Source organism: Pavona decussata, unplaced genomic scaffold (assembly GCF_977016875.1).
Source record: "Pavona decussata unplaced genomic scaffold, jaPavDecu1.1 SCAFFOLD_28, whole genome shotgun sequence".
Taxonomy (NCBI): domain Eukaryota; kingdom Metazoa; phylum Cnidaria; class Anthozoa; order Scleractinia; family Agariciidae; genus Pavona; species Pavona decussata.
This window is the reverse complement of record NW_028145451.1, coordinates 1378801-1391698: the sequence shown is the minus strand read 5'-3', so window position 1 is coordinate 1391698 and position 12898 is coordinate 1378801. Positions and strand designations below refer to the sequence as shown.

At 37.5% G+C, this 12898-nt stretch overlaps 1 protein-coding gene across 2 annotated transcripts; it reads left to right on the top strand.

Moving 5' to 3' along the window:
* The first annotated feature begins 2974 nt into the window (after positions 1–2974).
* LOC146485013 (CUB domain-containing protein-like) lies at positions 2975–10854 on the top strand. Of its 2 annotated transcripts, none has more exons than XM_085103898.1 (6): positions 2975–3121; positions 5655–5766; positions 6575–7003; positions 8141–8294; positions 8840–9480; positions 10645–10854. In XM_085103898.1, exons 1-6 carry the CDS (start codon positions 3095–3097, stop codon positions 10662–10664), a joined length of 1383 nt encoding a protein of 460 aa, XP_084960024.1. In that variant the 5' UTR covers positions 2975–3094; the 3' UTR covers positions 10665–10854. The 2 variants fall into 2 exon arrangements, with proteins under 2 accessions (XP_084960024.1, XP_084960023.1); XM_085103897.1 differs by lacking the exon at positions 10645–10854 and adding an exon at positions 10374–10459.
* The last annotated feature ends 2044 nt before the right edge of the window (positions 10855–12898 follow it).

The following is a 12898-nucleotide window of genomic DNA, read 5'->3' as shown; positions in this document are numbered from 1 at the left end:
TTGTTTGACTCAATATTTCGAAAGGCACACCCTTTCTTCATCAGCTGAGAGTATCGCGAAAGGCAAAAGATGTTACAATTAAAAAAATAGGGAGAGATGCAGTTAGATATCAAAAGTTTAAGTCACAAAAACAAAAACAAATTATAATTTGAAATTTGAAATTTGAAATTATATAGAACATCGTATCGGCTTGTCCTCAAGCGGAAGCGAAGTCCGGGTGACTAACATATTTTTTTTCTTCCGCTACTTTAAAAATGTGGGAAGGAACGTAACGTCAGTGCAACATTTAGGTAATTACGTTTGAGTTCCGGAATGCACGTTCCGTGTTTGCAGAACTCAAGATAAAAACAAACGATAGAACGAAACCATAGTAATTGCCAAAACATTTTCCTGTCAGTGGGAGGTTTTTTTTCGACAATAGTGGGTGATCGAGTAACAGAGATTTTCTGTGTAGCTAAACCAAAACGTTTCTTAATAATTTGTTTAAAAGAAGCTAAAAGCCTATGAACAAAACCTAGAAAAATGAAATTAATGGCTAACTGAGATATATTGAATTAGTGTGAAGTCCGTAGTGCAGAAATATTAGTCATTTTTCGATGAATTAAACTCACAAAGAAATGGAGACTTATGATCTATCTCCAACAACTTTCAAACGAGCAAACTCAAGAACAATTTTTTTGGCGGTGTAAAATTATTTTGCCAATTTTATGCCGAAAATGGTACTGGGTGATTTTAAATGTCAATAGTTTTCATACAAAATGAAAAGCCGGTAGTGTTCGTCAACCAGTTATTTCCACGGAAAGAAAAAAGTTAATGAAATCTTGAATTTGAAGTTTTAGTCTTGCCAAATCAATGCGCGCTTTTCTCCATCATGGACCATTAACTATAAAGACTTTTATCCTAGGGAATATTTTTTACTGACTCCCTTTAATTTACTAGACGTGGAGTAACAGCCTTCGATACCTTAACAATGTGAATGTAATTCATAATTGCTTATAACTCATAATTCATTATTAATTCATTATGGGACAAACTTAAGCGTAATTAGACATAATTTAACCTGTCTGTCTAGATCAGCCACGGTTTTTGTTAAGAGTATATAGAACCTTAGCTGCAAGGAGGGGCTGACATCCAGACCGATGTAAGATGTAGTTTAATAATAGAGTGCGACCCTTCCACGGATTTTTAAATTTTTGACGTGGACGCTACGCCACTGGAAAGAAATCCTCAAAATCAATAAAGTTGCCAAGTTTGAGAGTAATATGTTGAAAACAAACGAAGAAATGCATCAGCAAAGTCACGAGATTTTACAGACGTTTGTATCGTGGGTGGCAAGTTTGCGCCCCCGGCCCACCGCATGGCAAACGTCTGTAAAAGTTCGCGACTTTCCCGGCAGAGCTATATCTTCGCTCGCTTCTGAAATATCATTTTCATACCTGGCAAGTTTACTAATTTTAAGGCGCTTTTTCCATTAATTAGTGTCGATGGATATTCACTAACTGGTCTTTATCAAAAGTCGAAATAACAAAACAAAACAAAACCCGTGGAAGGGTCTATTAATGGTATTTGGAAGGTTATATTCAGGCCTATTTTAATCGTTGGTCATTTCGATCGCATCGTTTTGGGTTTTATACGTCAAAAGAATCTCGAACGTAACATGACAAAGCAATTCACAACTGACGTATGCGTACTTTCTGTTCCGCTCAGTATGAAGCGGTATCGATCAATATTATTTGTAGGTATTGTATACTGACAAGAAAGAACCGGTCAGTTAATACGAAGTTTAATTAGCCTTAAAATATATTTTTTTTTCGGTAAAGTTCACGAGCAAATATCCTACAAAGTCTACAAAGAATGTTCGTGTGACTTCAATTACGTAATAATTGATGTTATTCGTGCTACCCCCGGCCTCATCAACTATCACGCTGTAGATAGCCCAATGCTATTGCCAGATCTAGTTTAAGAAATAAAAAGAATGAATCAAATTATACCGAGGATTGCTTGTGGCATATTCCGAGTTACAAAAATGAAATAAAATTTAGAAAAGATAGCTAAGCCACTGGTATTCCCACTACAAATCACAACGGAAAATACCAAAACTTACTTGTTCAGTCGACATTTTATTTATAATTGAAAGATGTATTTTACGACCGTTCAATGTTTCGCGATTTCTGTTGTCATGGTTAACCGATGAATGGTACTGTCATTTTGTGTAAGTTGACTGTTTTTTTTTTTTTTTTGAAAGGATGGAAGGAAAACTGTAAACACGCGGACGCACGCCCTTTGCTGGTTCGTTAATTTATGCGTAAAAATGTTATAAACAACTTGCGGTTTTGTCGCATAAGGCTGAAGCTCCCACCAGCTGTATCCGGAATTCAACCGAAGAAAACGCAGTTTATATTATATCACCAAAACAAAAGAGTTTATTAAAGAGTTGATCTAAGCACGGACTATGATAGCACAATATTGAACATTTTCAAATCAACAGCGATAAGTTGTCGATAAACCGACCTTTCTGGGAGCAATAACATGAAATGCTTTGCAACTTTCTCTATTTAATTTGACTGCACAGTAAACAGAATGGAAATATTCATGAATCGGCATTAGAACACTAGCGGTTTGAATTAGCTTGTTTCAGTTAATATATTATGTGCGGGATAAATTCGGTATTGCCGTTGTTTTAAAATTCCGCTTAACTCCGTGGGAAGATAAATTTGTAATGAATTTTAAAGTCCTGGTTATCGTGTCCTATTAAAGTATATTTGCATACACTTCTACACTTCTTCCTGTAGAGTTTGAGCGGAAAAAAAATCAGCCAATAAACCATCCTAGGAGATGAACGAGCTGAAGTTACAACTCTACGCCAAATTCAACTTGAACGTTAAAAACTCTTTCATTGTCTTCTTGGCGCCAATATTAAGAGGCGGAACTGACATCAATTCCGGTAAGTGGGGTTATTAGTTGGTGTACTCATAACCACTTATCAAAATCCCTCCTATTGGTTTGTAAAGAATATAAATTGAGTGAATAAAAAAGATCAGACCACAAGGAATATAGGTCGAGCGAGGGAAGGCAAGGAGAAGGCCAAGTGAAGATGAAGACGTTTTTGCTTTCTTTGACGGTAAGCGTTGGGAAATTGTGAATTTTTCTTGAAATACAAGCTCTTTGTTGAGTTTTGTTCTCGTATATATATCTTCCACGGATACGGACTCGCATGAAAGGCTATTGTCTTCATACAGTTGTAGTTCAACGCCAGTTTTACAAAAAAACAATACACGGAGGTCAAACGATTAGCACAGTATAGGAATCTTCATTATTAAGCGGATTTTTATATTTACAAGAACTCTTAGCTTGCATCTGTGGCCTAATGCAACATAACAATTTTGCTTAAAGAAGAAGGAATGGCGTTGTCATCTCGTCAAATTTTAAGATAGACATTCTGAGTGACTAATTTTTTTTTTCTCATTCGTGTAACCTGTCCTGTTTAGAATATGAATAAGACTGAACATCTAAATATCAAGTATCCATAATTTTGGTTCAAAAGTTCTCGTAATGTTTATTTTTATCTGTCAATATCTTGCGGATAATAGATAAAAGTTTTTAAGAGTGTAGAAAACATTCCAAAAAACAAAAAACATTCAAGTACCAGTCTGCACTTGTACTGACGAACAGATAACTCTGTGGACTTGAAGCAATCCCACCGTTACTGCCGGAATGAGGATCCAGAAACTTGAGTGCTCAGGAAAGAGACGTTTGCTTTCTATATATTGGTTTAAAATCTCAATATTGTAACCTCGGATTCCAATCAGTATGCGAAGTCTTCTACTTACCGATAGTACGGGTTTCAAAACTTATTATCATGCTTTAAATATTTTACACGAAGGGTATGCAAGTGAAGTACTCCTCTTGGTAAGAAAATGCTTACGTGATTGAATTGCTTGTTCTTCTCGTTTTCTGATTTGGAAGAAATAAGTTGAAAGGACAAGTTGAAAGTCCTTGTAACTTTTACAAGTCTCATAATCCAGCTACCAAAAGGCGTGTTACGAGTGAACTAATAGACCCAAGATCAATACCCGGGAATCAAAGAGAATGAAAACGCACGACTCAGTGTTCTGAATAATTCTACTTCGCAAGCGGAACATTAACAACACTTGTACAGGCCAAATTTTAAAACATGCTTCACTTAAAGAGGAGCATATCGCAAAAAAGATCTGGAATAATTCCAAATTAGATATCAGAAATTTAGATCTGAAATATAATGGATTAAAACCATTTTCTTGAGGCTGTACCATCGGTGTACCCGACCGAACTAATTCTTGCAAACACGTTCAATCACGTTTCTCAAACCAATCAAGCAGTAAGACATAATACGGAACTAAAAAGACATTTCTCCACGCACGTAAAAGGGCTGAGAGGGGCATCAAAAGGAATTTGATTAGATACAAGTGCCAATGGTATTTAGTTTCTTAAGGGATGGGAGTGGCATTTAACGACAAATTTGAGATTGTCAATTCTTGTGGTTATTTTCAGCGAGTTCGAAAATAACCTGAAAATTTTTTTCATTCCACGTGACTAGTTATATTGGACTGTGATCAGAATACACGGATCCACAATCGAGCATGACAGTTCCGCTTCTGACTCAACAGAAAAACCGAAGTAAAACCTAAATACAAAATGGCAGATAGGCACGTTTGAGCCTTGGTGAAATTAGTTTATTTTCTGTCTCTTCGGGTCACCACAAAAATTCTAGTAATATTTCCATGTTTCAGTCTTCAAACTGACTTTGAAATATTTATTCAGCTTTCTGAATACATTGAAACACAAATTTGTGGGCAAATGACGTTGTGATTGTTTGCCATGCGTGTAGGTTGTGTCGGTCCATTAAAAGCTAGGTCGGCCCTTCAGTTAAAAACAAAAGGGAGGTTCAAGACTCTTTCGACTTCTCCCCGTCAAAAGTGACACCAGTACTGGTGAAAGTAACCTAAAATGGCACTGCAGGATTCGACTAGTGAATTTCCATAGTTTTTTTTCTTTAAACTGAAGGGAGCAACAGTCTCGATCTTTTTTCTTTCAATGATACATTTGTAAAATTTCGAAATTCTGACTAAATCTGAGTTATATTTTATGTGTTCGCCTTTTGACTCTTGAACAAGTGAAGAAAAAGTTTAGGATAAAATAGTCGCAGATACACCAACTACTTAAAAGTAGTTTACTTTACTTGTGCAAAATTGATATTACATAGTTAATTAGCGAAGTAATTTGGCGATCCAAGCGCTAGATTGGCTAAAGTATTCACTTCAACGTTGGAATTCATTTTTACTATGTCAAATTATCTATGCAGGTATGTTGTTTATGTGGAACATTTTCTTCTTTCCTCAAAACTGATCACAGTGTCCAGTCTTAGCCGATATGTTTCAGTCGTTCCTTTCATGGCTTACTATCAGTATCTATCTGTCTTTAAATTAAAGTAGCGTGTAACTTTATTGACTCTAGTTTGATAGTGATGTTTGTATGTTAGACAATTCTTAAAATATGTTTATTAATTAACAAATATCATGCTTCATTGCACTGACTGAAAACCCCTTTTTGAGTGTTTTTTTTTTCAGCTACGATGATTCGTGTTAATTATTTTACTCAATTGTTCTTGACTGCAGATCCTCTCGGCCTGCTTGGCAGCTACTCAATCAGCGTATGTTCCTTATCTTACCTGGGAAAATGATCTTGGTGAACTGAAGTCAAACGACTTTCTAGAAGAGCAGGAGCAAGGTAACATATAACCCACCCTTCATTGCTTTTCAGTTTTCTCCCAGCTCTCGTCGGATGTTGTGACTGGATGGAGTCCATTTACGTCATCACACCCAGACATAATCTCCTCTCTCAACTTTAGTGCGAGGTAACTGAAGATCATTACAGCCATCCAGCCTTATTCCAAATCTTTATTCTTGTTCCCCTCTAATATTTTCCATGGGAACATACGTTCTGACGTAATATATCAAGCACGAGACAGTGTTTCGTCACATATCAAACACCGAGAAGAGAGTTGAAAATACGACGCGTAGCGGAGTATTTTTGACGAACCTCGAGGTTTTTGATATTGTGATGAGACACTGTGACGAGTGTTTGATATAACTTCTCAAACAAACTGATTTTGAAGGAGAAATTAAGGATGCAAAAACAAGGAGTTTTTCATCAGATTTGCAAACACGTCACGGTGCATGATTTCCTTTGTCTTTGGCTTTTGAATTATTAATGGTTTGAGAAAATTTATTGAAACGTCATCCAGCATCCTTAGGCTCTTGTTATATATCAAGACCAGCAGAATTTTAAAAGTGATAATTCTATGTTTTTAAGTGCTTGCTTTTGCCTTTTAACATTCATGTCAATGTGATTAAGTAAAACTGTTAGGCCCCACCTCAGAAGAAATCAAGGAGCTGTAATGGTGGGCATTAGTTCACCACAAATAATCCTTCTCAGGAATAAACCCAACCGGTTGGTAATAATTTAGGTATTAATATAATGCAAACCTAAAGGTTGAAACTTTTAAAAGAATATAATATTTTTTCTGTTTTAACAGCTCCGGTCAGACTGGACTGCTTTCAATGTGACGCATCAGATGAGCAAAGCTGCACTGCTATGCAGAACATAACTCAGTGCTTCCCAGGCTTAGTCTGTTTCACTCTGCAACTGGAATCTTCAAATTCAGTCACCAATTTCTCCAAAGGGTGTTTTCCGCCGGAGTTATGTGGTGACGTATGTAATACTTTTAACACCAGTATAAGTGGTGCACTTCAATCTTGTGTTGCAACATGTTGCAATACTTCTGGATGCAATGAGGGCTCTCCTCCGACTACTGAAACACCAATGACAACCGAAACCACGACGACTTCGGCTCCAACGACGACTATGGCTCCAACGACGACTATGGCTCCAACGACGACTATGGCCCCAACGACGACTATGGCCCCAACAACGACAGCAGCTCCGACACCAACGACTGCACTTGGTAAGGAAACGGGATGCGGGGTGTTTCGTTTTAATTTTTTGGCAGCATATTTTGCGGTATTTACAAAGCGAATTTTATTGATGTAGCTTTTGCTTGTTTACTCAGGCAATTGTCAGGCAACTGAAAAAGTGTGAAAGTTCAGCCTTATGTTAATTGCGACTAATCCACAGAATAAAATCAGCAACGGACGCGTACGTTACATTATTTTGCAGTCATACTTAAACTTTTGCTCTTTTAAGTTTGAGGGAACTCAAAAAAGATACGATACTGTTCAACAGCTTACCATTCGTGAGATTTTCGTTCTCGCAATGCTTTGACAGCTCATTAGAAGCATAGACACTATTTTCACAGGCCAATTTGATTATTATGTTCATAACTTCGAAACAAGTTCTAGTAAATTCTATTACTGACAAGATTAGGATACATTACTAATCCGCCGTTTTCAAAATTCATAAAGAAATGCAAGTCGTTTTTTAAATACCTTTGACTGACACCACGTGACCAATGATAGGGATGTTTTGAATTGTATAACAGAGGAGTAACTCCGTTACTTTCTACGTCTGACATCTTTTATTTTATTTTTTTTAACAATTTTTATTTGCCTTACATAACATGACATTTACAATACTGAACACTACTAACATTACTTACAATGCCCACAATACTTACCATAATAGCTATATACATTGTTAACAATACTTACTTAATACTAACAATACTAAAATTACTTACAATGTCCACACTACTTACAGAACTAACGCTATGCCTGCTTTATTGATAATAATATAATAACAAAAGTAAATGAATAAAATAATAATAATAATAATAATAATAATAATAATAATAATAATAATAATAATAATAAAAATAAAAATAAAAATAAAAATAAAAATAAAAATAAAAATAAAATAAAAACCGAAAGAAATATACACTTATTTGAGTGTCAACAGAAAGGAAAGGATAAATAGGTAGAAATAACAATAATGGTAATACGGGATGGTGTGATAGAAGTGCGAACTCCTCAGACTGTACCAGAAATAAATTTTTTTGAGATAAAGGGGCTGACATCTTTTATGCTATGATTTAAAGAACAAGTTGGTTGGGTTCTAATGCAATGCATTTTTTCTCCTTTGACAGTATGTGGTGGAGCGCTGAGTGGCAGAATCGGGGTTTTTACTTCTCCCAACTTCCCGAACAACTATCCTAATAATGCAAACTGTACTTGGACAATCATTCCACCAAACGGCTCGCTGCTCAAAATTTCGTTTATATGCTTCCGGCTTGAATCTTGGTAAGTAATCACCAAGATTTTTTTCAACTTAACTGAAACTTAAACCCCTCGCCGCAAACTGAGAGAAGGCAGTATTCCCAGTCCACCGATACATGAAAAGTGGCTGGCGGTGGTTAGGTGGCAACAACTAGTATCAAGTATAAAAACAGAAGCAACGGTTAAACAACTGATTTGTGTAACTGTTCAGAAGAGCCAGATTGTAAAGTATTGCTGAAAATTTTACAAATCGACGTTTTCTAGGCCGCTCGCCTACAGTAATTGATTAATTAAAAACACAAGAGCAAATCATGAACTGACTCATGGGGATCAAATCAAATCCTAGCTGTGTCAAATCATATCCCAGCAGTATATATGCAGGATGTGCTTGTCCCATAAACCTAGTTTAATGGAGCATCCGAACTAGCAATGGGAAGGTCTAAGGTTCGACTCCTGATAGGAGCACTCGGATTCTTTTCCCGAGTATGCCTGTGTCACTCACTGAATTATCATTCACAGGCTTTATTTAAATCCGCACTGACGTCTTTTACATCTCCTTGCTTTTACAGCAGAGATTTTGTTGAAATATTCGTGGGCAATCGTCGGATACGTCGTTTAACGGGGCTGGGTTATAGGCGATTCAGTCGGTGTTCATACGGGGATGAACCCAATCAGCCTTACAACGATGGTGAGATCGATTACTACAATGATGACAATAGCGACAATTATTACGATGATAACGATGCTGACAAGTATTATGATAACGATGATGTCAACGTTGATGATGCCGAAGATGGTAATGATGATGAGTATGACGTTGTTAATGATGATAACGTTGATGCTGAAAATGACGATTATGAGGATGTTGTCAATGATGCTGGAAATGAAGATTATGATGACGTCAATGAGGATGTCAATGAGGATGATATCGACGATGTTAACGACGTTGATGTCGATGGTGCTGATGATGAAGATGAACCAGAAAATGGCGAGTACCTAGCAGAGGCGAATGGTTGGGGCCGGAGGCGCTGGCGTTGGGGCAGGCGCCGACGCCCACGACCACCACCGCGTTGTCGATTATGTTGTCGATCTCGCAGGGGTGTCAGAATCCGAGGAGATGGACAGACAGAAGTGAGGATCGTTTTCTCTTCCAACGACAGTGGAACGAGATCCGGTTTTAAAGCTCGTTTTTTCACCTACACCCGACGGCGTAAGTAATTACTGACACTAAAGGCCCGTTTAAACGGTTACAACATTTGCTTCAACATGCGTTCAACACTTTGTTGAAACAAATGCCGGGGCCGCTTGAAAAGGCCGTTCAACATTGTTGAAAGTGTAAAAAAATGTTGAAAGCTTGTCGAAAGCGTGTTGAATCAAATTTAAATTGGTTTAAACTTTCATTCAACATTGATTCAACATTTCCTTTGCTCTTGAAAACGTTGAATTGCGTTGAAGCCGTTTGAACACTCCGCTCATCCAACATATGACCAGCATCCGTTCAACTTTTGTTGAACGAATGTTGGGCAAACGTTGAAACCGTTTAAACGGGCCTTAAGTATACGCTTGCTCATGCTTTGATTGGCTGAAGCCACGTTGTTATAATATTTAAAGAAAGATGTTAAAATTTGCATGTTATTGTACCATAAAATGTAGAAAGATACTCTTCCCGTTCCTTTGTTTTAAAGTAAAACACTTCCAAGAGTAAGGCACTTGCATGCGTAAGGTTGGGTTCCCAGTGTAAGTGGTTTGTTCTCTTTTTCAAAGTTTCACTTAAAATGCAAACTCTATATTCGCACTTAATTCCTGACGCGCTTTTATTCAGTTGCCAGGGAACGCCTGTGTGACCCTCAAGTAATGAGCCCATATGAAGTTCTGCTTCTGTGTCACTTACAACTGTTAGGTCTGATTTTTGCCAGGTGCTACCACGTGAAATTATTTTAACAGCGACGTAAGATCAACAGCACTATTCTAGTTAACAATTAGATTATGAGGTCGAGATTTCTATCACGCATAGAAATCGAGAGCGAATAATCTAATTGTTTTAGTTGAAATCTACTAGTCGTTTAAAGCTAAACAAGTAAATTATCTTTATCCTCATCGCAGGCACTTGGAAAACGCCACGAAGCAGCAGCCATTTTGTTGAAAACCGCTACTCACTATCTATCACAGAATAGATAGTAGCGTAGCCAATCAGAGAACGGCATTCTTGATAGAACACTAGTAGATTTATACTAATGTTGCATGGTTAGTGTGCACTGTTAGGGTGATCATGAAGCGTTGTGTCAGTATACTCGACACCAACATTCTTATGCACTGGCAATGTGTACCTATTAATCGTCGATTCAAACTTACCTATTCATTCGCTTTCTTTCAGCGTGGATATGGCGAGGCTAAGAAGACCTTTTCTTGCTATGATCCAGAGTTAAACAGCTTTCAATATAATCAGTCGCGTTTCCCTGAAAACGGATGTCTGCATCCTCAAAGAAACTGAGTACTTCTGAACAAATTATGCTGTTGCTGATAGTGCAAACTTAGCACAGCTTGCATGTAATTCGTCAATATGTCAATAAAATATTCTGAAGACAAAGCAATTAATTTTGTTATTTGTGGTTCAAACTGATTTCATCCAGTTACTTATAATTTGGCTCAGATGCAAGGGATGGCGCAGAGCATACTCCTCACATCACATGTACGTGGCCCGGCTTCGATTCCCATAGTTGACACCATCTGTGGGTTGAGTTTGTTGTTGATTCTCGTCCTCGGCGTCCGAGGATTTTTCTCCGCGCGTTCTCCGGTTTTCCACCCTGCACAAAAACCAAAACTTCCAAATTTCAATTAGACCTGGAACGGACCACGAACACGTTTGAACGAGCTCCAAGGAGATCTTTGTCGCTCCATCGGTAAAAAAAAAAAAAGAATTGCATCTACAATTCAATTGCAGATTATCATGGTAGACTAAGGAAAGACAACATTTATTTAACGCAACATAGTTCGCGGACAATGGTACTGGTACTGCGCTGTAGTGGATGGATCCAGAATTTATGGTAGAAATTATAGCCAACCGCGAAAAAGGAATAAAAAGTTTGACGCTACGTCGTAAATTATCTTTCATTAAACGCTGTTCTTGCACTCGGCCCTTGGCAACTATTTTTGAATTGTTCGTTACTTGGGGGGGAGTAAACGGGTAGTGTCACGTTTGGCCAGTATTTTACAGTTGGATTTCATTTTCATTGTGTTTAACCCTAGCCAAAGACCTACAGTAGTTAATATACACGCATGTAGATATAACAAGCACGCGGTCATGCAATAAAATTCCTATAACTGCCTGCATGTAAGTCAGAAAAAAAATGTTTCTAGTACGTAAATCGGTGGAAGTTTTTTATTGTTTACAAAATATATATATATAAAAAATGGAGAAGCATGATTTATTGTTTCCAAAACTCCCCCGAAATGCCCTATGACAGCCGACAGAAACGTAGACGGTAAACTAAATCAGCTTCAAAATTTGATGGAAAAAAATGTCTATCTTTAAACTTTCACGTTTGGAAAAAATGTTTCTCTTCCCTTTTTGACATGACATAAATGTAGATGTGCTGTCTGTCGCGGTTAGTAGTGCTTTGCAGGAAATTTTATTACAATTTATGTGCTCCTTCTGTTGTTTTGCGTTTATTGACAAACATTGTGCAAATTTCGTGAATGGCATGCGCAGCGAAATAATCTAAAGGCATAAACTGAAATCAAGTCCTGTCAGAAACTATTTGTTCATCTGATTGATTTGAGGCTTCAGAAACAGAGCTGAATGATCGCTAAGCTTTAGCAAATTCAAAGCACAGGGTGAAATTTCCTGATTAAAAAGATATACGGGCCGTTTGATGGCATTTGATATGGACAAGTTCAGAATTAAACGGGGGTTCCCAAACCCCGCCCCGTCACCAGCTACACACTTAGGGTGCGTTCGATTGACCCTATTCCGGAATAGGAATACATACAATCATGTTAAGAAATCGCTCATAAGAGTTTTTTGGAATAACTGGAGTGCGAAAGCGCTTTTAAATTATCACGTGTCAGGGAAAGTTTGCAGAAAAGTCTTCCCAAAATTAACTTTAAAATAGAAATCTAACAGCTATTCCGCTCGATTCGTATTCCAGAATACAGTCAATCGAACGCACTCTTACTCACATTTGTTGGGGCGGATCTCGCCACCGTGCCCTCTCAATGTTGGTTCACAAGATTGGCTAGCAGAATTGTGAGAATCGACATTGAGATGGGGGAGGGGAGCACGGGAAGGTCACATTATTAGCTTGGCTGTGAAGTGTCCCATCTTAACTTGGAGAGGACTGTAGATCCACCAATAGGTGGTGTTTGCACCGGATTCGAAGGAAGAAAGTTACTGGTTTGTCCAGATATGAATGTCCATGATTCTTTTCTTTTTTTTTTGGTAAACTGATCTTATTGGCTCAGCAGATATTTATTTTTGACCTGATAAAAATCGTCCTCAAATTGTTAAAATTTTAATAAAATAAAAGAATTAACAAATAATGATAATGAATGTAAGTTTATGGACGATCGGCCTTCTATTACAGAAGTGGATGTGCCAGTTTAGGACTTTTTAGCAAGAGTTAATTGAA